The following is a 26,698-nucleotide window of genomic DNA, read 5'->3' on the forward strand; positions in this document are numbered from 1 at the left end:
CTGCTTAATCAGCAACGCAGTAAGAAGTCTAACAACACCAGGTTGAAGTCCAACAGGTTTATTTGGTAGCAAAAGCCACTAGCTTTCGGAAACAGGCTGTCCCTTCGTCAGCAATGCCACAGAGGGGCCAGTAAGGGGCCTTTATCGACCTCTCTCTCTTTCGGAGCTTCCTCTCGTCTCACCTGTTCGCCAGTCGGGTGTCAGATGGGAGTTGCTGAAACAGCAACCACACAGTGACACATACAGTCAGCCACCTGATAAACAGGACTGTCAAGTCGAGCTCTCTTCCGCTCTCCTCAATACAGAAATGTGCCTTTGACATGTCGCAGCTCACTGGATGAAGGTGTTAAAATGGGAAGCCAATTCCGATTACTAGCGAACGGTAAGGAACCCCCCCTCCCCCCCGTCTCCCCCCTCGATCTTGCGGTGGGGGAGAGTTACAGGGAAGTCATGCTGTTGTGTCAATTTCAGGACGGGCTGGTTGTACATTTCAGTCTCTCCTGCCTATTGCTGACTGATTGAATGTCCCTCCTTCTATCCACTGCTCGCAAAGTTGCTGCTCTGTCTCCCACATTATTTTCTCTGGGTTTATCTGCGATCAGTGCTCCATCCTTCCGGCTGGTTAAATTGAAATTCCCGAGTAAGGCTTTACCTTGCACTTTCCAACTCCAACCGTAAGCGATTTGAAGTTTTACTCACTCTTGCGATGGTGATTAAGATTTTATGAAATCTGCAATGTTGTTTTCAAACCTGTTACTGCGAGACCGATTTCCGTGTTATTCAGGTTGGACGACCTTGAATACACGGTGTAAGCAGGGTGCATTATAGTTGGGTCTGTTGTTATGCAGGTTGAGCGACCAGACTGCGAATTATCGCCCCACTCCGCCAGAATGTTGTGGCATCTGGAGGGAGCCCATGCCAGGGCACTGGGAGATCAGCCCGCAGTACAACTCCCTCCGGCAGGGTCAAGCAATATCAACACGGGGTTCAGCAGGTCTGGCAGCATCTGTGGAGAGAGGGACACAATAACTTGCAAAGGGACTGGAGTATAAAAGTAGAGAAGTGTTGTTGCAGTGGTATGGGGCGTGGGTGAGACCACATCTGGAGTACTGTGTCCAGTTTTGGTCTCCTTATTTGAGGAAGGGTGTGGTGGCATTGGAGGCAGTTCAGAGGAGGTTCACCAGACTGATTCTGGGGATGAAGGGGTTGACGTATGAGGAGAGATTAAACAGTTTGGGTTTATACTCGCTGGAGTTTAGAAGGATGAGAGGGGATCTGATCGAGGTATATAAAATTTTAAAGTTTTCACAACCTCAGGCTAAAGGGACGATCCTTTAAAGCAGAGATGAGGAGGAATTTCTTCAGCCAGAGAGTGGTGAATCTGTGGAACTCTTTGCCGCAGAAGGCTGTGGAGGCCAGGTCATTGAGTGTCTTTAAGACAGAGATGGATAGGTTCTTGATTAATAAGGGGATCAGGGGTTATGGGGAAAAGGCAGGAGAATGGGGATGAGAAAAATATCAGCCATGATTGAATGGCAGAACAGACTTGATGGGCCGAGTGGCCTAATTCTGCTCCAATGTCTTATGGTCTTATGGATTGATAAAGTAAATGTAGACCAAATGTTTCCTGTCGTGGCGCAATCTCGAACAAGAGGTCACAGGTATAGGTTGCGAGGCGGTAGATTTCAAACTGAGATGAGGAGGAACTACTTCTCGCAGAAGGTGGTGAATTTGTGGAACTTGCTGCCCCATAGCGCGGTGCAGTCTGAACCAGTGAATGGTTCAAGAAGGAGATAGATATATTTCTAATTTAAAAAAAGGGAAAAAGGGACATGGGGAACAGGTGGGAGGTGGATTTGAGACCAGGGAGAGATCAGCCATGATCTGATTGAATGGTGGAGCAGGCTCAAAGGGCTGAACTTGCCTCCTTCTGCTCCTAATTCCTATGTTCCAATGGAGTCCGTATGCCCCTTGGACAGAAGGGTTGGTCCTATCGAAGGGTCATGTGGACTTGTTTTAACTCTAATTTTTTTCTCCACAGATGCTGCCAGAACTGCTGAGTTTATCCAGCACTTTCTGATTTTTGTTTCAGATTTCCAACATCTGCAGTATTTTATACAATCATAGAATGCCTACAGTGCAGAAGGAGGCCATTTGGCCCATCGAGCTTGTACCGACAAACAATCCCACCCAGGTCCTATCCCTGTAACCCCACATATCTACACTGCTAATCCCCCTGACACTCAGGGGCAATTTAACATGGCCAATCCACCTAACCCGCACATCTTTGGAGTGCATTTTGCTTTTATTTAGTGTCCATTGTCTTAAAATACATGGTTGCCTCTGGCAAGGCTAGCACTTATTACCTGTCCATCATGAAATAAAAGAAGGGTGTAAATGCATTGAAAGCAATTCAGATTAGGTTCAGGAGATTGATAAAAGCGAAATACTGCGGATGCTGGAATCTGAAACAAAAGCAGAAAATGCTGGTAAGTCTCAACAGGCCTGACAGCATCTGTGGAGAAACAATAGAGCCAGTGTTTCGAGTCTGGATGACCCTTCATCAGAGCTCAGATTAGACTGATACTTGGAAATAGCAGGTTGCCTTATCAGGAAAGGTTGGGCAGACTGGGCTTGTTTCCATTGGAATTCAGGAGAGTGAGGGGTGAATTGATTGAGGTATATAAGATCCTGAATGGTGTTGACAAGGTGAGTGTGGAAAGGATGTTTCCTCTTGTGGGTGAGTCCAGAACAAGGGGGCACTGTTTTAAAATTAGGCTTCACTCTTTTGGGACAGAGATGAGGAGAATTTGTTTCCCTCAGAGGGTTGTGCAACACTGGAACTCTCTGGGTGGGATTTTCCAGCCTCACTCTCCCCAAAGCTGGAAAATCCCACGGACTTTTGCATGACCCGTGTCCCGCCCACTGCGTTTCCCATGGTGGGTGGGATGGGAAAACCCCGCCCCCTGCCTCAGAAGGCAGTGGAGGTGGGGCCATTGAATATTTTCAAGGTGGAAGTAGATAGATACTTGTTGGACAAAGGAATCAAAGCTTATCGGGGGTAGGTGGGAATGTGAAATTCAAACCACAAACATATCAGTCATTGTCTTATTGAAAGGCGGAACAGGCTTGAGGGGCCAAATGGCCTACTCCTGCTCCTATTTTTTAATGTCCCTATGAATGGTTTGCACAGCCAAACATCAGAGGTAGGGGTGCCTACTGCGATTGGACATCTTCCTGAAGGGTGCATCCCATGTCCCCCTCACTTCCAACTGCCCCACCCAGTCAAACAGCCTCCTCCACCTATCACCAATACTTTCCCAACAGCTAAAGGCAAGTGTTCGAAGAAAGTGAAAAGTCGCCTCATTTGGTTCAATGTTCCTTCGATCTTTCTCGCCCAAGATAGCACAGTGTCTGAGCGCCCTCGGTGACATCATAGCCTGTGGGGAGGTCAAGAAAGGGGGTGGAGAGGTAGAGCTGGCTGTCATCAACGCACATTTACAAGCTGACCTCATGTCTGTGGATGATGCTGCAAAGGGGCAGCACATGGACAAGAAAGGAGGGTGGGTGGGGGGTGGAGGGAGGTGTGTGGGGGGGGGGAGCAGCAGGGGTGGGAGATGGAGGCAAAGGACATATTATTGGAAAATGCTGGATGTAACATTGTGGGGCACCAAGAGAAGCCAATCCTGGAGATGCCCTGGCTACGATCAGATTGGAAAGTGCGGCACCAAGAGAATGTAGTGGCATTGAACTGGGCATTAGAGAAGGATGGAGTGGTTGATTGTGATAAAAGAAGAATATTTTTCATGGAACCATACAGGAATAGTCCATTCAGTGCCTAGATCCTGTTCTGTAATTTGATCAGCTCAATTGTTCCTCAGTTACACCCATCTGCCGTCAATGCATATGCTTAATACAGTAACTATAGATCACAGTCTTGTCCCACAATTGACCCAGCATTCATTCGTAGAGATTTCTTTTTAAATTCATTCATGGGATGTTGGTGTCATTGGCTGGGCTTGAACTGAGTGGTTCGCTAGGACATTTCAGAGGGGCAGTTAAGGGTCAACCCACATTGCTGTGGGCCTGAAGGCACGTGTAGACTAGGTAAGAATGGCAGATTTCTTTCCCTAAAGGGGCATTAGTAAGCCAGGTGGGTTTTTACAACAATCAACAATGCTTTTGTTGTAGGTAAAAAACCTCTGACACTATTAGTGGTTCAAAATGCAGTGTTTATTTTCACAATTGTGGGAGAAGTGAGGTTCCTAACAGTGGACCCCCAGCCTTCTCATCAAACACAAGTAAGAACAGAGTTTATATATGTCCCGGGCCCCGCCCTCATTACATTGCAAAACCTGAGATGGCTGTCATTGTTCATGGTGAGATTCTTGTTGTTTTAGCAGTATCTTCCTCTGTGTAGTTTGTCCGATCTCCAAGGCCACGATTGTTCGTCATTTATATTCTTGAAACAACATCACAGGTTTTGCACAAACAAGTTAACTAATCTACATACAGGTTTGTATAATACTTTATATCAGGATAAGATGAATAACATATGATGAATATATATATATGAATCTATGGTTATACAAAGACAGAAGGCATACATGTCAACTCCATCGTGTTAAACAAAGGTACATAAAAATGGAGACTGTTTAGCTTATTTCGAGCTGGGTTAATCGCATTTCTTGATAACAAATGGAGACAGAGGAATAGCTGTTCCTTTTATCTGGCACAGACATGAAAAACACCGAACTCTGACAAAAACATGGACTCTGCAGTGTTCTCAACAAAATCACAGAGTTTGGGTCTTAATGCTTAAGTGTGACAAAGTTCATTAACCCATTCCCGACCGCACTTTCATGGTTATTAGACTTTTAATTCCATATTTTTTTATTGGGTTCAAATTTTACCATTGGCCACAGTGGAATTCGAACCCAGTTCCCCAGAGCATTATGCCTGATCTCTGGGTTACTCATCCAGTGATAATACCACTTCACCACCACAACACTTGGTGGAAAAGGTTCTTCCTAATTTCACTCCTGAATAACTTGGTTTCAGATTGTACTTCAGGCCCTGGATTCTCCCATTGAGGAAATCATTTTGGGGCATCTATTTTATAGGATCCTTTTTTACACCTCAATTAAATCAGCCTTCAACCATAAATGCTGGGGAATAGGTCCTCATAATTCAATCCTTAAATTCCAAGTATCATTCTCATGTATCTGTGGCATATTCCATCCAATGTCAATATTATCCATCGTGGTTTACGCTGCCCAAAACTGGATGCAGTTCACCAGACGTGGTCTGACCAAAGCTCCATTCAACTCAAACACCACTTCCATTCCTATCTGATATCCAACCCCCTTAAGACGAAAGGGCCGACATTCCTTTAGCCTTCTTGATAAGGTTTTGTACCTTGTTTCTCCACAGTTCCTAGTCTCTTACCATAAACAAAATTATTGGATTTGACCTTCTTGGATCCATAGTTGATCACCTCCCATTTCCCCTGCACTTAACTCCATCCACCGCTCACTTTATGTGCCTATGCTCTTCCATATCTCCCTGCTCCCATCTCCACAACTCGGGGGGGAGATGGTGGTGTAGTGGTAACGTCACTGGGCTAGTAATCTGTAGGCCCAGGCTAACGCTCTGGGCTCAAATCCCATGATGTGAAAATGACGGCGTTGGACTGGGGTAAACACAGTAAGGAGTCTAACAACACCAGGTTAAAGTCCAACAGGTTTATTTGGTAGCAAACGTCACTAGCTTTCGGAGCGCTGCTCCTTCGTCAGATTTCCACTCCATCTGACGAAGGAGCAGCGCTCCGAAAGCTAGTGGCGTTTGCTACCAAATAAACCTGTTGGACTTTAACCTGGTGTTGTTAGACTCCTTACTCAAATCGCATCACAGGAGCTGGTGAGATTTAAATTCAATTCATAAAATTTGGATTGTAATGGTGAGCAGGAAACTATCAGTGATTGCTGTAAAAACCCATCTGATTCACTAGGGAAGGAAATCTGCCATTTTTATCCAGTCTGGCCTACATGTGACACTAGATCCACAGCATTGTGGTTGAATCTTAACTGCCCCCTGAAATCACAAGGGTAATTAGTGATGGGAAACAAATGCTGACCTTGTCAGTAATGCCCACATCCCATTAACGAATCAGTCAAACATAAGCTGGCATTGCCGCCTAAGAAACAGCCAAACTGAAGAATGGTTATGATTTTTGGTTGGTTGACAGGATGTGTGAGACCCTAAACATAGAGAATAGGGGCAGGAGGAGGACATTCGGCCTTTTAAGCCTGTTCTGCCATTCACTATGGTCATGGTTAATCCTCTAACTCAGAGCCTCTATCTCCCACTCTCTCTCCATTCCCCTTGATGCCTTTAGTGTCTAGAAGTCGATATGTTTCCTATTTAAATATATTCAGTGACTTAGCCTCCATGAACCTGAGAACCTTTGGAATTCTGAGGTGCAAGCACTGATCCCAGCGGGACCATACTAATCACCACCTGCCACTTCAAGAAAAGACCCATTTATTCCTCCTGCCTGTTTCCTATCTAAACCAATTCTCAATCCAATATATTACCCCCAATCCGACATGCTCTAATTTTGCACACTAATCTCTTATGTGGGACTTTATTAAGGACTTTCTGAAAATCCCAATGCACCACATCCGCTGGTCTCCCTTATCTATTATACAGTGGCATAGTGGTTAGCACTGCTGCCTCGCAGCATCAGGGACCCGGGTTCGATTCCCGGCTTGGGTCACGGTCTTTGCGGAGTCTGCACGTTCTCCCCGTGTCTGGGTGGATTTCCTCCGGATGCTCCGGTTTCCTCCCACAGTCCGAAAGACATGCTGGTTAGGTGCAATGGTCATGCTAAATTCTCCCTCAGTGCACCCGAACAGGCGCCGGAGTGTGGCGACTAGCAGATCTTCACAGTAACTTCATTGCAGTGTTAACGTAAGCCTACTTGTGACACTAATAAATAAATAAAATGTTACGGCCTCAAAAATGCCAGTAGGTTTTTCAAACACGGTTTCCCTTTCATAGATGCACGTTGACTTTGTCGAATCCCGTTACTATTTTCTAAGTGTCCTGTGAGCACATCTTTAATAATGCATTCTGGCATTTTCCCCAATAGGAAGAGTGGAAAGAAAGATATAAGAAGATATTGAAGAACATGACTTGAGAGAGGAACAGCTGAAATGAATGTACTAAATGGACACAGTGGAAGCTGACATGACATAGGCATGGCAGAGATTAGGAGAGCCATGTTTTTGGTTGTAAATAAAGGAGAGAAAAGAGATATTATGGGCAAGAGTTTATGGCCTCATTCATTCTGAAACCGTAAAATCCCGCCCGAGGTCAACGGACCTTTCCATGTTCTGCCCCTCGCCCACTCCGATTCCCTTGGCAGCCGGGGCAGTAAAATTCCGGTCTTTAAGTCTATCTGTTCCAGCTCATATGTCCAGAATGTTGGTAATAAAGAGTAGAGGAATGCAATGAAAGATGCGTGGCCAACAGCACAATGGGTGATACAAGTTCCTGGCAACTAATGGATAGGCGTTGCCAATAAAACTTGTGTTCGATAAAAGCACGGAGATAAATCAGAGGTGAATGGAGTTCTGAAAAAGAATGGTAAACTTGGGGATCATACAGGTGACCATCACCTATCTTTAACAATGCAATCGGCTCAATAATGTAATTGCTAAAGTCTGCAATTACCGATACATTGACACAACTGCTCAAACGTGGGAGGAATGGAACAAAGAAACAAAGGGAAACTTTTAATTTAAGAGACATTTGATAGAAACGTTTGAAGCAAAATTGTGAAAATTAATAAATACAACTCTGGCAGCCGGCACTGAATTAAATTTCAGGTTTGGCATTTCAGCTACGACTCTCACCAACGTTTACAGATGCACCATAGAAAGCATTCTTTCTGGTTGTATCACAGCTTGGTATGGCTCCTGCACTGCCCAAGACAGCAAGAAACTCCAAAAGGTCATGAATGTAGCCCAATCCATCTCGCAAACCAGCCTCCCATCCATTAACTGTCTACACTTCCCGCTGCCTCGGCAAAGCAGCCAGCATAATTAAGGACCCCACGCACCCCGGACATTCCCTCTTCCACCTTCTTCCTTCGGGAAAATGATACAAAAGTCTGAGGTCACATACCAACCGACTCAAGAACAGCTTCTTCCCTGCTGCCATGAGATTTTTGAATGGACCCACCTCACATTAAGTTGATCTTTCTCTACACCCTAACTATGACTGTAACACTACATTCTGCACTGTCTCCTTTCCTTCTCTATGTAAAGTATGCTTTGTATAGCGCGCAAGAAACGATACTTTTCACTGTATATTAATACATGTGACAATCATAAATCAAATCAAATCAAATTTGCTGATAAATTGCTGTTTTATCATCTTTTAAAGGCACTCCCCTGATGAAGGGGCAGTGCTCTGAAAACTCGTGCTACCAAATAAACCAGTTGGACTTTAACCTGTGTTGTGAAATTACTTACTGCATCATCTTTTATAATGAAAGATAATGGAGTAAACCTCTGAACAAAAGAAACCGTGTTTCCACAGGTCCTTCTTTTGTCTTTACACTAGCTGAGTACTGTAAAATGTTCTCTTTTCTCTGTTAACAGGCCGTACCAAGTTTGTAATAGTTATGATATGCTGTGTGACAGCGTGGTATTTCGGCATTTCACTGGCTGATTGCATGATGGATGGTACTCTACAGCAAACCCTCAGCAAAATTCAGGGGCTGATGCAGAAAGTTACTCAGAAAGAAGGTAAGAAGAAAATGTTGTCTCGCTGGCAGTATTACACATGCCAAGTTTGTTGCTCTCCATCTAGATTAGAACACCATGCCCAATGATTAGATATGTAGTACCATTGGGGTACAGACTTACGGGACAGAATTTTACAGCTTCGCTCAAGCGAGACTGGAAAATCCCGCCTGAGATCAACGGACATTTCCATTGTCCGCCCCTCGCCCGTTCTGATTCTGTGGCAGGTGGGACGGTAGAATTCCGGCAATGGATTTGAACCATAGAGATTAATTAACAGAGAAGAATTCCATACAAGCCCATCACTTCCGTGAGGATTCCCTGCCCTTGCTATCTTCATCTGCTCTAAATTAGTTAGGGCGCTTGAGAGTTACAAGTTAGCCAGGAAGGACCTAAAGAGAGAGCTAAGAAGAGCCAGGAGGGGACATGAGAAGTCTTTGGCAGGTAGGATCAAGGAAAACCCTGAAGCTTTCTATAGATATGTCAGGAATAAAAGAATGACTGGGGTAAGATTAGGGCCAGTCAAGGACAGTAGTGGGAAGTTGTGCGTGGAGTCCGAAGAGATAGGAGAGGCGCTAAATGAATATTTTTCGTCAGTATTCACTCAGGAAAAAGACAGCGTTGTCGAGGAGAATACTGAGATACAGGCTATTAGACTAGATGAAATTGAGGTTCATAAGGAGGAGGTGTTAGCAATTCTGGAAAGTGTGAAAATAGATAAATCCCCTGGGCCGGATGGGATTTATCCTAGGATTCTCTGGGGGGCGAGGGAGGAGATTGCAGAGCCTTTGGCTTTGATCTTTATGTCATCATTGTCTACAGGAATAGTGCCAGAAGACTGGAGGAAAGCAAATGTTGTCCCCTTGTTCAAGAAGGGGAGTAGAGACAACCCTGGTAATTATAGACCAGTGAGCCTTACTTCTGTCGTGGGCAAAGTTTTGGAAAGGATTATAAGAGATAGGATTTATAATCATCTAGAAAGGAATAATTTGATTAGGGATAGTCAGCACGGTTTTGTGAAGGGTAGGTCATGCCTCACAAATCTTATTGAGTTCTTTGAGAAGGTAACCAAAGAGGTGGATAAGGGTAAAGCAGTTGATGTGGTCTATATGGATTTCAGTAAAGTGTTTGATAAGGTTCCCCACGGTAAGCTATTGCAGAAGATACGGACGCATGGGATTGAGGGTGATTTAGCGGTTTGGATCAGAAATTGGCTAGCTGTAAGAAGACAGAGGGTGGTGGTTGATGGGAAATGTTCATCCTGGAGCTCAGTTACTCGTGGTGTACCACAAGGATCTGTTTTGGGGCCACTGCTGTTTGTCATTTTTATAAATGACCTGGATGAGGGTGTAGAAGGATGGGTTGGTAAATTTGCGGATGACACTAAAGTCAGTGGAGTTGTGGACAGTGCGGAAGGATGTTGCAGGTTACAGAGGGACATAGATAAGCTGCAGAGCTGGGCTGAGAGATGGCAAATGGAGTTTAATGCAGAAAAGTGTGAGGTGATTCACTTTGGAAGGAGTAACAGGAATACAGAGTACTGGGCTAATGGTAAGAAACTTGATTTTGTGGATGAGCAGAGGGATCTGGGTGTCCATGTGCATAGATCCCTGAAAGTTGGCACCCAGGTTGATAGGGTTGTTAAGAAGGCGTACGGAGTGTTAGCTTTTATTGGTAGAGGGATTGAGTTTCGGAGCCATGAGGTCATGTTGCAGCTGTACAAAACTGTGGTGCAGCCGCACTTGGAGTATTGCGTACAGTTCTGGTCGCGCATTATAGGAAGGATGTGGAAGCATTGGAAAGGGTGCAGAGGAGATTTACCAGGATGTTGCCTGGTATGGTGGGAAGGTCTTATGAGGAAAGGCTGAGGGACTTGAGGCTGTTTTCGTTAGAGAGAAGAAGGTTGAGAGATGACTTAATAGAGGCACATAAGATGATCAGGGGATTAGATAGGGTGGACAGTGAGAGCCTTTTTCCTCGGATGGTGTTGGCTAGCACGAGGGGACATAGCTTTAAATTGAGGGGTGATAGATATAGGACAGATGTCAGAGGTAGGTTCTTTACTCAGAGAATAGTAAGGACGTGGAATGCCCTGCCTGCAACAGTAGTGGACTCGCCAACATTAAGGGCATTTAAATGATCATTGGATAAACATATGGATGATATTGGAATAGTGTATGTCGGGGCCTGAAAAAAAGGATAAATGAAAGAAAAATGAAAAGGGTGTGTTTTCTTGAAATATGGGTGAATTTAATGAAAAAGACATTTCCCATTGTTCTTTGTTTTCTTGTGAGTTTCAATATCCTGTTTACTGGGCCCAATACCATGAACAGATACTGTTTGTTTGAGTGATGTAAGCTAAGCCAATCCGTTTTCTAGAGAGCTGCACTTTAAGCCAATCAGATTACTTAGGGGGAGGGAAAAAGAAAAACGGCAGGAGGCAGAGGAAGCTGCAGTGGGGAGACACACGTGGGGAAGAGGAAGCTGCAGTGGGGAGACACACTTGGGGAAGAGGAAGCTGCAGTGGGGAGACACACGTGGGGAAGAGGAGCTGTTTCCATGCGGTAAAAACCCAGTTTTAACGTCAAGGCAAATAATATTTGTAGACTAACATACTTCACAGTATGGGCACAAATATTACTGTGCAGTTAAAGCTTGTGTTTGCCGCAGTTTAGTAACTCGTTTTTTCCAGTTTGAAGTGAAAGGCAGCAAGGTTTAGTCCCGTTTGTTATTTTCATTACTGTTGAGAAAAAGTGTAAAGCACATCGTCTTGTCCTCTCAAGCGTGGACGTTTCTGCTAGAAACTGCCAGTGAGGGACAGTCAGCTATAAACACCAAGCGTAGTTTTCACTGAGAAGACAGAGAGAACGAGGATTAGCTGAAGCTAACTTGCTAAGTAGCACTGCCGAGGAGGACAGACTTCAGCGCACTGGACCTGTAATTATAGAGTATAGCTATGAGCAGAGACTTGAGATACTGGCCGGAATTCTCCCACCTCGCCCGTGGCTGGGGTTCTCCGGTCCCGCTGCAGTGAATGAAGTTTTGGCTGAGTGCCAAATTCTCCATTCTTGCTGGCCAGCAGTGGCGGGATGAACGAGATCGGAGAATCCTGGCCACTGGAACTGTTGCCATTTGAAGGGGAAAAAGCTAAGAGCAGATTTAGTGCAGATATTTTGTATGATTAAGTAGAGTGAAGAGGAATGAGCTATACTCTATCACTACACGGACAGCTTGCTGCATTTTTTTTCCCTGCTGCATCATCTTCCCGCTCGCAGACCCTTCTGGACTGTGTGTGTCGTGGTTGCGTGAGTAACTGGAGACTATACTATCAGACACGGACAGTATCAGCAGTGTGTTGTTGAGGGCATGTTTTCTTCATATGTGCACCAACGTATGGGCCCCAACATTTATAAATCCAAGCGCTTGGTAATATTTTGAACATTTCTCAGGGTTGAAACTGTTCAATTGAAAAATCTTTAGTTTGGGACTCTTTACCCGTTTTATGAGACGCAACAATGCAAGAAAATACATTTATTTTTGTTATTCCTTTTGCATGGTTGTCCTGAACCTTTTATTATAAGGTTTACCTACTTACCATTTTAGGGGGCACCGCGCTATTATTAATAGGTTATTACTCTAGATTGCAACTGCATACACTAATCCTTTTCATTCACGCCTGTACTGACATTTATTGGTAAATAGGAAATTTAGCTCAACACCAACCGCTAAGAACTCAGGATCCTGTTAATTGAACGTTTACAAAGTAGCCCCTTATAACATCAAGCACATCCCAGGTACAGCTTTACTTAACTCAGCTGGTCAGAGCATATAGTTGTCAGCAGGGGGTTACATGTAGGTTAGATGGGCTTTAGATTGGTTTCATAGGTCGGCGCAACATTGAGGGCTGAAGGGCCTGTACTGTGCTGTAATGTTCTATGTTCGATGTTCTAAATGCATATCTAATCATCCTTTTCCTTAAAAAGAATAATGTTCACCTCAGCCACTTCCTGCAACAAGGAATTACACGTTCCGGTTATCTCTGCAGGAGGAGATTTAGTTGATACCCTCTCCTCATCCTAGAAACATAGAAGATAGGAGCAGGAGGAGGCCATTTGGCCCTTCGTACCTGCTCCACCATTCATTACGATCATGGCTGATCATCCAACTCAATAGCCTAATCCTGCTTTCTCCCCATAACCTTTGATCCCATTCGCCCCAAGTGCTATATCTAGCCGCCTCTTGAATACATTCAATGTTTTGGCATCAACTACTTCCTGTGGTAATGAATTCAACAGGCTCACCACTCTTTGGGTGAAGAAATGTCTCTTCACCTCCGATTAGTGATAATCGCAAAGTTCCCTCATTCCTCTTCACTCTACTTAATCATACAAAATATCTGCACTAAATCTGCTCTTAGCTTTTTCCCCTTCAAATGGCAACAGTTCCAGTGGCCAGGATTCTCCGATCTCGTTCATCCCGCCACTGCTGGCCAGCAAGAATGGAGAATTTGGCACTCAGCCAAAACTTCATTCACTGCAGCGGGACCGGAGAACCCCAGCCACGGGCGAGGTGGGAGAATTCCGGCCAGTATCTCAAGTCTCTGCTCATAGCTATACTCTATAATTTCCCATCCCTGGTATTACCTTGATGATCCTATATCCAACATTCTCTATGGCTTTGATATCCTTTCTACCATCAAGTACCCAAAATTGCACATGGTACCCTATGGGCAAATGCTCGCTATCTACCATTGTTTAACAACACCAGTGCCTACTTGGTGCAACTAAACTCTCTTCACATTCCTAAACCCACCTCTTGGTGACTTTGGTGGGTGCCCTTTGGGGCACAGTGGTCTAGAGGCCTTAACATGCTTTTGGGGTGCTGAGGTGTGGCATGCGCCACCCTCTTTGGTGTGGGAGGCTGGTCTTGGATTGGTCAAAGAAGGGAGGAAATTGAATGATCCGGGCACTCCCAGAGCCTCCTGGATGGAAGGTCCCAGCCAATGGACCAACCTCTCATAGAGGTTATAGAGTCATAGAGGTTTACAGCATGGAAACAGGCCCTTTGGCCCAACTTGTCCATGCCGCCCCTTTTTTTAACCCCTAAGCTAGTCTCAATTGCCCGCGTTTGGCCCATATCCCTCCATACCCATCGTACCCATGTAACTAACTAAATGCTTTTTAAAAGACAAAATTGTACCCGCCTCTACTACTACCTCTGGCAGTTTGTTCCAGACACTCACCACCCTCTGTGTGAAACAATTGCCCCTCTGGACCCTTTTGTATCTGTCCCCTATCACCTTAAACCTATGCCCTCTAGTTTTAGACTCCCCTACCTTTGGGAAAAGATATTGACTATCTGGCTGTTCTATGCCCCTCATTATTTTATAGACCTCTATAAGATCACCCCCTAAGCCTTCTACGCTCCAGAGAAAAAAGTCCCAGTCTATCCAACCTCTCCTTATAACTCAAACCATCAAGTCCCGGGAGTATCCTAGTAAATCCTTTCTGCACTCTTTCTAGTTTAATAATATCCTTTCCATAATAGGGTGACCAGAACTGTACACAGTATTCCAAGTGTGGCCTTACCAATGTCATGAACAATTTCAGCAAGACGTCCCAACTCCTGTATTCAATGTTCTGACCAATGAAACCAAGCGTGCTGAATGCCTTCTTCACCACTCTGTCCACCTGTGACTCCACTTTCAAGGAGCAATGAACCTGCACACCTAGATCTCTTTGTTCTATAACTCTTCCCAATGCCCTACCATTAACTCTCCTCCTCCTTATGGGTGGTCGAGGGCTCCTAGCTTTCTCCTTGCACTGGACGGGAAGCTGGAGTGATGTGCGAATGCCCTGCCATCCTCTGGCACTCATGGAAGCCCACAAGTGTCTGCACCATGGAGTTCATACTCTCCACCATGGAGCTCATGTCCTGCACCATGGAGGGCAGAGGTCCTGCCTCAAAGTCTCCAATGCGACCACCACCCTTGCTGCATTGACCTGGCTGCCTTGGAGTGTCAGCACAACCTCCTCAGACAGAAGGTGTTGGGACTACTCCAGCCGACCTTGCTATCCGAGGATTGATGCAGACATTCCTTCCTGATGTTCCCCACTCTGCCTTTGGAGCTCCAGCAACTGAGGGACGACCAAGGCCGGAAACATTTCACCCGACTGGGACTCATCAGAGTCCTGACATCCAGCTGTCCTCTGAGTGCCAAATCCCTGGGACATCCCTCCCCCCGTCTGCTGTGGATCAGAAAAATTGAGGTGCTCACTCGTTTGTTACCCCAAAGCATCTGAAGACGGGAATGGGTTAATGAACTTTGTAATACTTAGAGATTTGTAAAAAGCATTGTAGAACTTGTTTTCGTGTATCCAAAAACAGATAAGATAAGCAGCTGTCCCTACTATTATACACAAGCTCATGATTTTCCCAGCTAATTGTGTTCAGGAATGTGGCTAACCCAGCTAGTATCCATTTTGTGTTCTTTTATATTATGTACTTCTGTTTAACACGGTGGAGCTTACATGCATGCCTTCTGTGATCGTATAATAATAGATTCATATATATTTATTATATACTACTTATCCTTCCCAATATAAATTGTTAGATAGGCCTCTGTACTTCAGTTAACTTGTTTGTGCAAACTTATAATCTTGTATGCTGGATAAACAAACACAGTAAGAAGTTTAACAACACCAGGTTAAAGTCCAACAGGTTTATTTGGTAGCAAAAGCCACACAAGCTTTCGGAGCTCCAAGCCCCTTCTTCAGGTGAGTGGGAATTCTGTTCACAAACAGGGCATATAAAGACACAGACTCAATTTACATGAATAATGGTTGGAATGCGAATACTTACAGCTCATCAAGTCTTTAAGATACAAACAACGTGAGTGGAGAGAGCATCAAGACAGGCTAAAAAGATGTGTATTGTCTCCAGACAAGACAGCCAGTGAAACTCTGCAGGTCCAGGCAAGCTGTGGGGGTTACAAATAGTGTGACATGAACCCAATATCCCGGTTGAGGCCATCCTCGTGTGTGCGGAACTTGGCTATCAGTTTCTGCTCACTCCACTCTCTCTCCATTGATGCTCTCTCCACTCACGTTGTTTGTATCTTAAAGACTTGATTAGCTGTAAGTATTCGCATTCCAACCATTATTCATGTAAATTGAGTCTGTGTCTTTATATGCCCTGTTTGTGAACAGAACTCCCACTCACCTGAAGAAGGGGCTTGGAGCTCCGAAAGCTTGTGTGGCTTTTGCTACCAAATAAACCTGTTGGACTTCAACCTGGTGTTGTTAAACTTCTTACTGTGTTTACCCCAGTCCAACGCCGGCATCTCCACATCATGGATAAACAAACCACAGATGTCCGCCACATAGAGGCGACAGAACTAGACAGTCGCAGCCTTGAGGTGGCTACGATTACACGGACTACGCGAAGGACGGAACCGCCGAGGCAGCAATAATCGTGAGAAAATGCGGATGTGACCAGGGGCGAAAATATATGTATAAATATCTGCTCTCAGCTTGTATTCGGGGAAAAGTCTAGAGAACCGCTTTAGGAATCGGACTTCTCCCACAAGCTTGTGAAAATGAACCACTGTACTTTGACTCACGGCGAGTCTCAGAGGTATTATTTACCTACCACTGCATCTCTACCACTAAGTCCCACTGAGCTGTGTGTGTCCGCGCTGGTGGAGGGTGAGGCCGAAAGCCAGGTACATGTCTGAGAATTCCTCGGATTTTGCTGTCCAGACTGCTCTCTTCCGCCCAGCCAGAAGGTAGCTCTGGCTGGCTGTGCTTGCAAGAGAAGTGATGATAGCATGAATGTATGGAGGCGGTGTAAGAATCTAACACATAGAACTCACATGAGTTTCACTGTGTGTGTGTGTGTGTGCGCGCGTATGTGTGAGCACATGCATGCGAACGTATATGTATGTGTGTGCGTGACTGTGTGTGCGTGTGTGCGCACATGCGTGCATGCATTCTGATTGCGAACAGTGAGATACCCTGGCTGTGTGGAGGTAGACATTCATAGGGGAGAGAGTGACGCAGAGGTATTGTCGCTGGACAAGTAATCAGAGACCCAGGGCAAGATTAGGGACCAGGGTTCAAATCCCACTGAGACAAATGGTGAAATTTGAATTCAATTAAAATCTGGAATTAATAAGTCTAATGTCGATTGTCACTAAAACCCATCTGGTTCACTAATGTCCTTTCGGGAAGGAAATCTGCCGTCCTTACCTGGTCTGGCCTACATGTGACTCCAGAGCCACAGCAATGTGGTTGACTCTCAAATGTCCTCTGCTAGGATGGGCATTAAGTTACCTTCCTGTACTGCCCTCCTGACCTCCAGTGCTCATGTTGGGTTGGTCACCTTGCTGCAGGGTCTCCTCCCCGCCCGAGGGTAAAGGATCCAAAATCTCACCTCCACTGCGACCAGCATTCTGGTCAGGTCTCGGTCTGAAAACTTTGGCACGAGCTTCCTTGCAACCATCCTCTGCTTTGGACTTGGAACAGGATCTGGGAAGGCGTTTTAAATGGAGCAGTTGAAGCCTGAAGGAAGGCCGGGGAAAATCAGATTCGGTCTTCAGCCGAGGCGGCAAGAAACCTGAGAAAAATGTATTTTCCCATCTAAGTGACTAAAGATACGACGGGACAAACCGTCACTGCTGGAACAGCAGCCATTTTCCCTCCCTGCTTGACACTTTACCAAAATATCAGAAAAATCTGCCAATGTATCGTTATGTCTGTACGTAAGCTCCTAATTGCAGCATCTATCTTTTAGTGCTTTTGTCAGCTTTCGCCTGTACTTTTAGAGAATTATCTATCTGAATCCCCCAGCTGTTTCTCTTCATCCACAATCATTGTCATCCTTCCATGGGGTGACACGGTGGCACAGTGGTTAGCACTGCTGCCTCACAGCGCCAGCGACCCGGCTTGGGTCACTGTCTGTGTGGAGTCTGCACATTCTCCCCGTGTCTGCGTGGGTTTCCTCCGGGTGCTCCGTTTTCCACCCACAGTCCAAAGATGTGCGGATTAGGTGGATTGGCCATGCTAAGTTGCCCCTTAGTGTCAGGGGGACTAGCTAGGGTAAATATGTGGGGATGGAGTCTGGATGGGATTGTGGTTGGTGCAGACTCGATGGGCCAAATGGCCTCCTTCTGCATTGTAGGATTCTATGATTACTCCAGTGACAAATACTTCATCTGAGTTGATGTGCCATGCAGTGCTGCAATGTCAGAGATGTCACCTTTCAGTCTGAGACATTAAACCTCTCAGGTGAGCAAAAATTATCCCCTGGCACTATTTTATAGAATCCCTGCAGTACAGAAGTAGTCCATTCGGCCCATCGAACCTGTACTGACCATAATCCCACCCAAGCCCTACTCCTGCAACCCCACACATTTAGCCTGCTGATCCCCCTGACACTAAGTCAATTTAGCACGGCCAATCAACCTAACCCGCATATCTTTGGAGTGTGGGAGGAAACTGGAGCACCCGGAGGAAACCCACACAGACATGGGGAGAAAGTGCAAACTCCACACAGACAGTGACCCGAGGCCGGAATTGAACCTGGGACCTGGCGCTGTGAGGCAGCAGTGCTAATCAGCAGGCCACCATGCCATCCGATGAAGAACGGTGGGAGTGGGGGGTGAGGGGGGGTGTTCTCCGCTGTACCCAGTATTTACCCCTCATCCATCATCACTCAAACAGATAATCCGGGCATTATCACATTGTCATTCACAGGATCATGCTCTGTGCAAATAGCCTACCACATTTCCTATTTTACAACAGTGACAGCACTTTCTCTTTCTTTATTCATTCATGGGATGTGGGCACTGCTGGTCGGACCAGTTTATTGCCCATCGCTAATTGCCCTTGAACTGAGTGACTTGCTGGGCCATTTTAGATGGGAATTAAGTCAACCATATTGCTGTGGGTCTGGAGTCGGGTGTAGGCCAGAGCAGGAAAGGACGGCAGATTTCCTTCCCCAAAGGGCATTAGTGAACCCGATGGGTTTTTATGACAATCGACAATGGTTTCATGGTCATCATTCAACTTCTAATCCCAGATTTTTATTGAATTCAAATTTCACCATCTGCCGTGGTGGGATTCAAACCTGGGTCCCCAGAACATTAGTTGAGTTCCTGGATTAATCGCAATCAGAATTGCTTCATTGGCTGTACAGTGTTGACAGCCCTGAGCTTGTGAAAGATGCGATATAAAAATTAGACTCCCTAATTGTGGAATTGTGTTCCCATTAAGAATGAGGAACCTCCTGCAATGAACCTTTTTTTTTGCGGTGGGGGGGGGGGGGGGGGGGGGTGTGTGCTTTTCTAAACTGAAATGAATGTTCTATTTCTTTTAGCAACTTCCCAAAAGGATCATAAATGTCATCACCAGAAATCGTGCCCTGAGGGAACCTTTGCCTTTCTCATTATGAGTGGGTCTAAGTCAACGAAACCGCCTGAAGTTTGTTTCAGAGATGAAATGTGAGTAACACCGATTACTATTTTACTTTGGATCTACTCTCGTGATCAAAATTATTAACCCCCCAATTGTTGATTGGTTAACGTGACGCTACAGGGGGCAATTATTTTACAAAAAATGTCGACACAACAATTACGTGCCTACCAGATTGAGCACTGCCTGTGTGGGAATTAAATATTCAATTTACTTCTTCGCCGGATTATATACATTAGATAAATGTAGAAAATGCTGGAAATACTCTGCAGGTGAGATGGTGTCAGTGGGGAGAGAAAACGGGTTAATGTTTCAAGTTGATTTCCATTCATCAGAACTTGAGAAAGTTGGAGATGTAAGAGGTTATAGAGCCAGGGAAAGGGGGCTGGAGAAATATGAAGTCGGTAAATATACCTCTTGAGGCTGGTATGAGTCAAAATAGAGTCAGGCTTTATTCTCACAAGCTTATGGGAGAACTTGACCCCTTGGAAGCGGAAGCCAAAGTTCTCTCTGAACACAAGAAGCGTGGACCTTTATACATCAGGGTTCCCAATACAAGTCATGAAGCAAAGTCCAGTTAACAGTCCTTGATCATAAATTATAGTTCCTTTAACAGCTTCTGATAGTCTCTGGATCATGGTTAGAGACTATCTGGTATCCTTGGGTCATAAAGCACAATTCTCCTGGTCGTTGTAGCCAAGGTGCCACCTCTGGTCCCCTGCTCTTCCCGCAGCTTTTCCTTTGAAGTGACTGAGTACGAGTGCAGCTGTCCCAGTGGGAGTCCTCCTTCAAACGGCCATTCTCGCACTCTACCATTTGGTAGCTGCTTCCTTTGTTTAAATCATAGACAAGCCTACGGGAAAGAAAGACTTACAACCCTACATCTACATTTAACTGTTTTATCAGAATGATATAAACAAGCAAGGGAACCAAGAACAAATGGCTTGTGCGACTAAAAGTTAAAGATGAAAGACATGAACAAATGGCTTATACTACTACCAGGAGCAATATAAACAAAGGGGAGACTAGCCATAAGGAAGGGTTATGTTTATGATACATTCCAGGTACAAGGTTCAACCTTTTAGGCACAAAATACATTGAGTACAAAAAAAACATTAACCCTTTCCCTTCTTCAAATAGAACAAAGAGCAAGTTTTGCGGTCGGGTGGAAGTCAGGAGAGATTAAATGGGGAAAGAGGTGATGGAGCAAGGGCAGTCGTGAGACAAAGAAGCAAAGGCTAAATCTAGAGGTCATAGAGTCATTGGGTGGGATTTTACAGCTTCACTCATCCCGAAACCGTAAAATCCTGCCCTAGGTCAATGGACCTTTCCATGGTCCGCCCCTCGCTCACTCGGATTCCCACGGTACGGTAAAATTCCGGCCATAGAGTCATAGAGATAAACAGCACGGAAACAGACCCTTCGGCCCAACCTGTCCATGCCGACCAGGTTTCCTAAACTGAACTAGTCCCATTTGCCTGCATTTGGCCCATATCCCTCTAAACCTTTCCCATCCATATACCTGTCCAAATGTATTTTAAATGTTGTAATTGTACCCGCCTCTATCACCTCCTCTGGCATCTCATTCCAAACACACACCACCCGCTGTGTGAAAAAGTTGCCCCCCAGGTCCCTTTTAAATTTTTTCCCTCTCACCTTAAACCTATGCCCTCTAGTTAGTTTTGGACTCCCCTACCCTGGGGATAAGACCTTGACTATTCACCTTATCTATGCTCCTTCTGGTTTTATAAACTTCTATAAGGTCACCCCTCATCCTCCTATGATCTAGGGAAAAAGTTCCAGCCCATCCAGCCTCTCCTTATAATTCAAACCTTCCAGTCCCAGTGACATCCTTTTTTGCACCCTTTCCAGTTTAATAACATCCTTCCGATAGCAGGATGACCAAAATTGTACGCATTACTCTGAATGAGGCCATACCAATGTCTTGTACAGTTGTAACATAACGTCCCAACTCCTGTACTCAATGCTCGACCAATGAAGGCAAGTGTGCCAAACCCCAGCCCACTGGCCTAGTTGATCAAGATCCCATTGTGGTCTTAGATAACCTTCTTCACTGTCCACTACACCACCAATTTTGGTGTCATCCGCAAACTTACTAACTTCCTATATTCTCATCCAAAGCGTTCATATAAATGACAAACAACAATGGACCCAGCACCGATCCCTGAGGCACACTGCTGGTCACTGGCCTTCAGTCTGAAAAACAACCCTCTACCACCACCCTCTGTCTCCTACCACCAAGCCAATTTTGTATCCAATTGGCTAGTTCTCCCTGATCCCATGTGATCTAATCTTACTGACAAGTCTGCCATGAGATACCTTGTCGAAGGCCTTGCTAAAATCCAGGTAGACAACGTCTACCTCATTGCCCACATGCATATCCTTGGTCACCCTTCAAAAAACTCGATCAAATTTGTAAGGCCATGATTTCCCATGCAGGTGTGTTGATAGCAACAGCAAAATATAGTTTCATTTCAAGAAACTACAAAGTGTTGTGAATGTAGCCCAATCCATCACGCAAACCAGCCTCCCATCCATTGACTCTGTCTACACTTCCTGCTGCCTCAGAAAAGCAGCCAGCATATTCAAGGACCCCACGCACCCGGGACATACTCTTTTCAACCTTCTTCCATTGGGAAAAAGATACAGAAGTCTGAAGTCCCGTATCAACTGACTCAAGAACAGCTTCTTCCCTGCTGGGTATTCTGGTGCAAATGTCCAACTTACTGATTCCCTGAGTTGAATGCGAAATGGACTTTGGATGGAAGACATTCTTCTCTCAGGAATACACAGAGAAACAAATTTATAACTGGTTCTGAAGACCAGTGTGTGACAGTGCCAAGCTTGAAGGGCTGAATGGTCTTCTCCTATATGAATAGCTTGTGTTTGAACTAGAAATGTTCATCACTGTGCAGTCGGTTACATCCTTCAGTGTTTGAGAGCTAAGGCACATTTCTGGGGCAGAGTAAATGATTTGATTTATTATTGTCTAATGTGTTAGTACACAGTGAAAAGTATTGTTTCTTGCGCGCTATACAGACAAAGCAGACCGTACATAGAGAAAGAAAGGAGAGGGTACAGGACGTAATGTTACAGTCATAGCTAGGGTGCAACGAAAGATCAACTTAATATGAGGTAGGTCCATTCAAAGGTCTGATGGTAGCAGGGAAGAAGCTGTTCTTGAGTCGGTTGGTACGTGACCTCAGACTTTTGTATCTTTTTTCCTGACGGAAGAAGGTGGAAGAGAGAATGTCCGGGATGCATAGGGTCCTTGATTATGCTGGCTGCTCTTCCGAGGCAGCGGGAAGTGTAGACCGAGTCAATGGATGGGAGGCTGGTTTGAGTGATGGACTGGGCTTCGTTCACAACCCTTTGTAGTTTCTTGCAGTCTTGGACAGAGCAGGAGCCATACCAAGCTGTGATACAATCAGAAAGAATGCTTTCCATGCATCTGTAAAAGTTTAACCCTTGAGTAATTTTGGCAAAAGACTTATAAGTTAAAGCGACAACTTCAGTTAATACAATCAATTTTAAAAAAATATATTTTTTAACAGACTTCTGGGTAGTGTGAAGGACAACGTTGCAAGGGGCATGAATATTGCCATTGTGGAAGGTGAGTTTTCATTTATAACTATTGAGTTGAAACACCCCTAAAGTGTCACACTATGAGGCACCTGCTAATTTGTAGCCAAAGCTTCTCAGGACTCGGATATTGAACAATTGTCTATGGTAGCACCAGTTGGCAGCATTACTCAATGTTCAACCAGTTTTATTATGCTCTGATGCAAAACTATTCTGTCTCTCAACAATGTTCTCAAAAGAATGGCAACCACCAGTGTGAATTTTCCAATTCTGTGATGACTTCAGCCAGGCTGATGAGGTTGGCTTGCTAGAGTATGAACTACCCGATGAGTCTTAATTGATGGTTAAATCAGGGAGCCTCATGTTCCCTATTTAAAGCAGGTGTGTCAGACTCCCAGCCTGCGTTCAGCAGGGAGCAACTGGAGAGCTGGCTGTGTACAAGATGTATGGTGTAAATAAAGTAACTTGGTGACGGGACTTTCGCCTCCGTGGAGTTATTACAAATTCCTAAATCAACAAACTGCGAGCTGACTGAGATTCCTTGTTTGTGGGCACCTTGTGTTTTGGGTGCCCCTGGGAATCCTTTTATCATTTGTTGCCCGTTCCCAATAGGCCTTGAGAAGGTGGTGGTGAGCCGCATTCTCGAAAACAATTGAGATGGCCCCCTTTGCATCCAGAGGAATGATTTGTCTCGCAATTAAATTGTTCTTTGAATCCTGGCAATGCTGGCGTATTTATTCCCCATCTTTAATTCTCGTTGCCAGAGAAGGTGGGTGGGGACATTCTACTTGAACTACTGCAGTACTTATGGGCCATAGTGCTCCCACATGGTGTTAGGTTCGGACTTCCAAAGTAGATGAAGGAACTATGGCAGGATGTCTCCCAAGTCAGAACACTGTGTCCTCAAAGGTGATGATGTTGGCATGCCCTTCTCAGCAATGAAGGGCAACAGGAAGGGCACACAATTGCTGCCTCATGAGACCAACTTGACATCGGTGTTGGTTCTCAGTAAGCAATGCTTCTGGAAAATGTACTAAGTCAAAATTAGGTCATTTCAGGCGCCCATACCCAAGCCATAAAGAGCTGCCTTTGACGGGGTCAGAGAGTCAGGGAAAATACAACATTGAAACAAACAGCTAAGTTTATTTATTTGTGTCACAAGTGGGTTTACATTAACACTGCAATGAAGTTACTGTAAAAAGCTCCTGTGAAAAAACACAGAAAATGCTGGAAAATCCCAGCAGGTCTGACAGCACATGTGGAGAGAGAACAGAGCCAACATTTCGAGTCTGGATCACCCTTCGTCAGCTCATCAACTTGAAACGTTGGCTTTATTCTCTCTCCACAGATGTTGTCAGACCTGCTGAGATTTTCCAGCATTTTCCGTTTCTGTTTCAGATTCCAGCATCCACAGTATTTTGCTTTTAAAGTACAATAATGAACCATGCCCGAACCCTCCTCTCACAAATAACAATATTTGAAAATTATGTTCTTCGTTATATAAATCGAACCTGTAACAATTTTTCTGTTCATGTTTTTTTCTGACAGCCAAGACAGGAAAACTTATAGACACTGGCAACTTTGATCTATGGGAAGGTGGTAAGAAGGACATTTTAAATTTGGATCTTCCCTTTCTCCGTGCTGTGGCCTACAGTATTCACTCCTTAACAGTCAGATTCTATGGACGGCTTGTTCATTGGGGCTGAATGAGGATTATGTTTAAAGTTTATTTATTAATCTCACAAGTAGGCTTACGTTAACACTGCTATGAAGTTACTGTGAAAATCCCCTAGTCGCCACACTCCGGTGCCTGTTCGGGTACACTGAGGGCGAATTTAGCACGGCCAATGCACCGAACCAGCACGTCTTTCAGACTGTGGGAGGAAACCGGAGCACCTGCTTGTTTGACATAACATTGCCAGAAGAACTGGAGAAACACTAAGGAAATGGCAGAAATGGCTGCATTTAAACCATTTTTCTGAAATTGCACTATCTGAAATAACATAATTTTCAAAAGATAATGTGCTCCAAAATATACGGCACCTAAAATATAATGCACACCAAAATATAAGACACCTAAAAGATAATGCGCTCCAAAATACAAGGCATCTATAATATAATGCGCACCAACACTCTCATGAACGAAAAGTCAACTTTGCCTTAGCACCATGTACAATAGGTACTGAGACTTGATGTAAAAGGGGACAGGACAGGTCATGGAAGCTACAGTAGGATTGTGTGGCCTGTTGAGAGTGCCACAGTTAAACAAGCAAAGAACAAAGAAAAGTTCAACACAGGAACAGGCCCTTCGGCCCTCCAAGCCTGCGCCGATCATGATGCCTGCCTAAACTAAAACCATATGCACTTACGGAGTCCGTATCCTTCCATTCTCATCCTATTCATGTATTCGTCTAGTTGCCCCTTAAATGCTGCTGTTGTACCTGCTCCCACCACCTCCCTGGGCAGTCCGTTCCAGACATTCAGCACCCTCTAAAAAACTTGCCTCGCACATCTCCTCTGAACTTTTCCCTGCGCACCTTAAACCTATGTCCCCGAGTACTTGACGTTTCTACCCTAGGAAAGAGCATCTGACTATCCACTCTGTCCATGTCACTCATAATCTTGTAAACCTCTATCAGGTCGCCCCTCAACCTCCGTTGTTCCAGTGAGAACAAACCGAGTTTACCCAACCTCTCCTCATAGCTAATACCTTCCAGATCAGGCAACATCCTGGTGAACCTCTTCTGCACCCTCTCCAAAACATCCACATCCTTCTGGTAGTGTGGCGACCAGAGTTGTACACAATATTCTAAATGAGGCCTAACCAAGATTCTGTACAGCTGCAGCATGACCTGCCAATTTTTATACTCAGTACGGGAGTCCTGGAGGGTTCCCTTACTGCCTGCATGTTTTATTACATGGTAACATGGCAGGACATGAATATGTACCCCATAAGAGGTTTTGGAGGACATTTGACTATTCTTTGGTGGATTTAAAGGTTTACAATCCCCAGATGGTTTGCCTGGAGACTCACAGAGGAGCTCAGGTCAGATCTCAGTCTCCCTGCCTCCGGACGATATAAGGGCAGAGAGATGGAAACTCTCACAAGTAAGCAGGGAAGCTGCAAAAGAAAATTGCTACCTGCAAGAAGGATAAGCTGTGCATCCTGCCATGTTCCTTTCAAGATTGGCTTGTTGACGGTTCTCCCCTGTAGTGAGGGATTCTTTGACGGTGGCTTGATTCTCTTAAAAACTTAAGAAAACTTAAGAATTAAACTCGCAAAGGCAGAATCTTAGCTTAAGGTGTGAACTAAAATTTATTTTGAAACATGAAAGATCATACAAGAGAGACAAAATATTAACCTACGGCTGTGGGAGGCCTTCGGATGGTCAAATAGCTCTGGATCAGTGCTACAGACTTTTCCAAAGATCTGAATCAATTTCATTTCATATTAACACATCAGTCCAAAACATGACAGATTACCTTAATCAATTGCGATGTGCTACTTGACATAGTGATATTCCACTTGTCCATCCAGAAACCGGATCTCTTCCCTCTGACAAGACTCATTTCCTTGTTGCTGTGTAACTAAGGACACGTCTATGCAAATACTATTCCCATAGGCACACTGCCAAAACAATCTGATAGTGTCCTTTCTGGGCCCAAGAAATAATACTTTCTATGTCTTGGACAATAAACGCCTTATTATTTCGACACTTAATGTTTCAGTAACTGTCCCGGGACTCGAAACTATATTGTATATTCTGCAGACTAATGGATTTAGTTATTGAACTCTTGAACTTCTACCAC

General features: G+C 44.9%; 1 protein-coding gene across 1 annotated transcript in view; it reads left to right on the forward strand.

Moving 5' to 3' along the window:
• Positions 1-216: 216 nt before the first annotated feature.
• Positions 217-26,698, forward strand: part of LOC144506202 (protein FAM3B-like) — a 44,819-nt gene continuing 18,337 nt past the window's right edge. The window contains exons 1-5 of the mRNA XM_078232063.1: positions 217-382; positions 8,670-8,816; positions 19,191-19,314; positions 22,861-22,919; positions 24,437-24,487. Of these exons, the coding sequence (XP_078088189.1) occupies positions 352-382; positions 8,670-8,816; positions 19,191-19,314; positions 22,861-22,919; positions 24,437-24,487 (412 nt within the window). The 5' untranslated portion in view covers positions 217-351. The remainder of the gene's footprint in view (positions 383-8,669; positions 8,817-19,190; positions 19,315-22,860; positions 22,920-24,436; positions 24,488-26,698) is intronic.

The sequence above is a fragment of the Mustelus asterias genome, chromosome 17 (assembly GCF_964213995.1).
Source record: "Mustelus asterias chromosome 17, sMusAst1.hap1.1, whole genome shotgun sequence".
Taxonomy (NCBI): Eukaryota; Metazoa; Chordata; class Chondrichthyes; order Carcharhiniformes; family Triakidae; genus Mustelus; species Mustelus asterias.